Source organism: Gossypium hirsutum, chromosome D13 (genome assembly GCF_007990345.1).
Source record: "Gossypium hirsutum isolate 1008001.06 chromosome D13, Gossypium_hirsutum_v2.1, whole genome shotgun sequence".
In the NCBI taxonomy this organism is placed as follows: Eukaryota; Viridiplantae; Streptophyta; class Magnoliopsida; order Malvales; family Malvaceae; genus Gossypium; species Gossypium hirsutum.
In genome coordinates this window covers 38615319-38619794 of record NC_053449.1, presented here as the reverse complement: position 1 = coordinate 38619794, position 4476 = coordinate 38615319, and the positions used below count along the sequence as shown (strand labels likewise).

At 27.9% G+C, this 4476-nt stretch overlaps 1 protein-coding gene across 1 annotated transcript; it reads right to left on the bottom strand.

Moving 5' to 3' along the window:
- Positions 1 to 1993: 1993 nt before the first annotated feature.
- LOC107919306 (zinc finger protein KNUCKLES) lies at positions 1994 to 2875 on the bottom strand. Its single transcript, XM_016848786.2, has one exon. The coding sequence runs from the start codon at positions 2848 to 2850 to the stop codon at positions 2134 to 2136; it is 717 nt and encodes a 238-aa protein (XP_016704275.1). The 5' UTR covers positions 2851 to 2875; the 3' UTR covers positions 1994 to 2133.
- Positions 2876 to 4476: the final 1601 nt, after the last annotated feature.

Below are 4476 nucleotides of genomic sequence, written 5' to 3'. Positions count from 1 at the left end.
TAGAATTCTGATGATATGTTTCGTGCTTGTTTAGGAAATGAAAGGTTTTTCCCTTGAAATTTGTTTCTCAAGATACATTTGGCTTTTAGATTTTTCTAGAATTCATTTTTTCTATGCTTGCTGAAGCAGTCTAGAATATTAGGCTCGATTTAATTTTTGTTTATGATTGTTGTTTTCGGAGTGTTTTGGGCAACCCAAGGGTCCTGTCTTGGGTTTTGTTTTATTAAACCAATAGATATTAAAAAAAAAGCGCATGGAAGGAATAAAAGTTCGAGTATAAGTTTAGAAAAAAAAACTCATAAGTATCAACTTGGAAGAAAGTGACAAAATCAGGAGTTAAATGAGTATTTAAGCATAAATTTTTTTTGATATAATTAAGGTATTATTCATATCCGTTTTATGGTCTATAAACATTAACCCTTTTAGAATCTATTGTGCCGTTTCTAACAATATTATCTCTAAAATTTGAATTTACATTCTCTCCTGAGAATATAATATATAATATGCCTTAGGATTATACCTAATATTTTTTAGTAATATAAAAAAAATATGAATGTGTTTAAAATTAGTAGATATATATTTGCTATGGTGTAATAAAAAATTGAGCTGTTCTCTGCTTAGCAAATCAGTAGATAGAGATATTGTAAGATCTGAGATGAGATAATCTAAATTAATTAAGTCAATAAAAAATAAATCAGGTAAAAAAGGATTTTTATTAGATAGGAGGAGCCAAATTTAATAAATATTAGGATTTGTAAGCTATTTCATAGATTTGTAAGTTTCACATTCAAATATGGCAAGTCTTATCAAATTTAATGCTTATATGAATGAGAAACCATGTAAAAGCGAGCTGTATAATAAATCCTAAAGTGATCATGAATCATAACAATTCAATACTTTTAATTTTAAATATATGCAAAATAAGAAATAAATCCTCACTTGAGATTTTTTTCATTCTAAACTTTCAAACAATAAAAATTACTTCAAAATATAACGGTTTAATATATATAATAATTAAACATATTTACGTCTGAAAAACATATAATAATTAGAATTAAATAGTTTTTTTTAAAAAAAAAGAAAATCAATTTTAAGACAAGCTAATTACAAAGAGGAACTTTGAGCAAGACTAACACTTGCTTCGATCATAGGCAAAATTGTTAACACTTCTCTTGGGATCTCTTCAAACATTGTCAAATTTTGACCTGTATCTAATGTCAATTTAGCCATACAATCTACAATTTCGCTCAACTTCCTAGGAATATGTTGTATGACTCAATGTCTAAACCTCGCTAAGAGTCAATATATTCTTCTAATGAGGTTCAAATTTGAAATTGTCAAAGAGGAATATTGAATGGTCTTGACCACCTCCAAACTATCTGCTTTAATCATTACGCCCTCAAATAGCTTATCTTGAATAAGGGTCAGCCCATCGAGAATGCCCTACAATTTAACATAAAAATCTAAACAATTACCGAAAGATCTGTTGTAACCCATAATCCAATCCCCATTTCCAAACCTTAGAACTCCTCCAAATGTAGCAGTTCTAGTCACAGCTTTCACCGCTCTATCAGTGCATAAATTAATCCAGTTTTCCGTCATAGCAAGAAAAGGTCTCGGTGCCTACTATCTAGGTAGATATTTTCTGTGGAAAGAAGCAAACTGTTTTGCCCAAGTGAATGAGTTCTTAACAATGTCACCTATACTCTACGAAGACTTTGGAAAATGTAAAGATTTCGACATTTCCATATTTTCCGAGCTATCAAATCAAATAATCTCGTTTAGTTTTATTTTGGTATACTAGTTGAAGTATTATTTTAAAAAAAATGTACCAATTATTTGGAAAAGTGGATTAGGAAGTATCCCATGCCTTACTTTCAAATATAATTTCTTTATGAACTATAACAATTAATTAGTTGGCTATGATCTTGTGAATTAAAAAGCTAATAATTATTTAATCAAACCAAAAAACTAAACAGAAACAGAAGAGAGTTTATTTCCAATTACAAACCAAATTTGAAAAAAAAAATCTTTTTTTTACTGAAACACAAATTTTCAGAGTGAAATGAAAGTTAAATCTTAAATTCTATAACATAATGAAAGATTAAATATCTGGAAACAAGAAATAAAAGACTAAAGCTTAAGAGACAAATCAAGCCCTGAATCATCATCATCAGCAGCATCGTTACGATGATAACCCTCACTTGCAGATACATGAAAATCAATACTGCTTGTCCATTTCTTTGGTGCTATAGTTGAAGCAGGTGTAGGCAAAACGCTACTCTTCTGAGACTGTAAACCATCCATCACGATTCCGCCATGGCCGAAACGATAGCCGAGGGAGTTCCAAGGGTAACCCGAAATTGGAGGCTTTTGAATCATGGCATCCATTTTTATCCCAAGAGACCTATTAAAAGATCCATACAAAGAGCCTTGAGACAGGGTTGAATATGAATAGAAAGGATACTGTTGAGGAGGCAACGCCCCTACATCCATCTCTTTACGTCGTTTGGCGATTGCACGCTCTTGTTTATGCGCATTTTGATGCCCTCCCAGTGCTTGTGAAGTTGAGAACTGTTTGCTGCAAAAACCACACGTAAAAGCCCTACCTTTTGATGATTGCTGCTGAGGCTTTGGTGATGATATCATACTGGAAAGTCTGAGTTCAACCGATTCACCACCGAGCGGAAGATGAAACCCTGATGGTTTTGGGTGCTCATGTACATCATCAACACTTGCTTTCTCTTTCAGTTTGGTGGCATTCATCATGTTTTGAGTTTCACCATTTGAGGGTGGTGAGATGCTGCAAGTATCTGAAGAACATGGTAATTTGACACATAAGGTTTCCATGACTTGGATCTGATGTTTTGTGTGGCTCATCCAACTCAAAGATGTTTCTTATTTATTGATGGCTTCTGGTTTCAAAAGTGTATCTTGGAAATTATGATGGGATATCTCATAGAAGCAAATGCATTAAAGGGATGAGACTAAGCTTGTTAATCTTTTTGAATCAGAAAGAGTTGTTTACTACCATAACAATTATTACCAAAATTAAGTCCAAAATTAAAAGATATGATAACAGTAATTAAGTAATCAATTTCTTAAATTACCATATAGGAATTCAGTGCAGTGTATAGCTTTAACTCCTGAATCCTCACACATATTTTATGCAAAAGTCATAGAAATTATAAGTTAAGTTTCTGTCTTGTAATATATTACACTTAATTTCCTTCATTTTAAACTTCAAAATGCTTTAATTCTATCATTAAACTATCGATGTTATATCAATCAGGTCCTTTCATTATAGAAATCGTCTAATCTTATGTGACAAATTTAAATAAAAATTTTAAAGAAAAATAAATATTGTATGAATGAATTTGTAAAAATCTTGGTTGTAATGTTTTCGAAACTTTTATAGATATTATCATTTACTCTCTCTTTTTTCCTGTTTTATTTTATGTTTAGTTTTAAATTATAAAATTTGACATTGTATTTAGCCTTATTGATACAAAATCATATAATTAAAATGTTTTAAAATTTAAAAACAAACTTAAAATAAAAATGGTTTGATGAAATTAACTCATACGACAGTTGATGTAATAAAGTTGAGTAAGTTTGGTAAACAAAAAAGTTGCTATAATAATGTTCACAAACTTCATATCAATATATTAACAATGGAAGAAACAATTATGACGATGTCTTTATCCATGAAAAGGCAAAAAATTCCATTTCCCGTATCTAAATTTTTTATGATAAAAATTATGCAATTATAATTTCACTATTTTTAAACTGATCTTTTCATTATATAATTTTATTATTTATAAAAGATAAATTTATCACTCTGCTTTACTTTATATTGAATTTTTCCATTACACTTTTGTTTAATTGAATTATAAATTTAAAGTTTGATTTTTGAGTAAAATTTACTATTCAATTTTCAATTAAAATAAATTTAATTTAATAAAAATATTTTATTTATGTAATTAAAATATTATTTCAAAATTTCTAGATCTTCCTTCCATTGAAATAAAATATTTGAAGCAATAGTTTTTCCATAAATTCTTTTTTCAAATTATTAAAATCAATATCTAATTGTAAAATTTTATTTAAAAAAATCAAAGTTTGTGGAAAAAATTATATTAAAATTCAAAGTTTAGTGGTAAATTTATTCATATTCTTGAAATATAATGATTAACATCAATCAATGCTAGATTTTACTATCCACTTATAGTATAGTCACAAATTTATACTATAACCCTTTATATCATCAATCCAAAGCTTTTGTTTAAAACATGCAAAATTGATTTTAACTATAAAAAATTGTAATTACTTGAAATTAAATTGAATTTTATTTTTTATGATACAAAAATAATATATTTCATATTCAAAATAATGAAAAAATAGTTTAAAAAATACAATATAAAAGTTTTTGGTTATTTTTTATTTACCTTGAAAATTATTGTTTTTAGAAATATT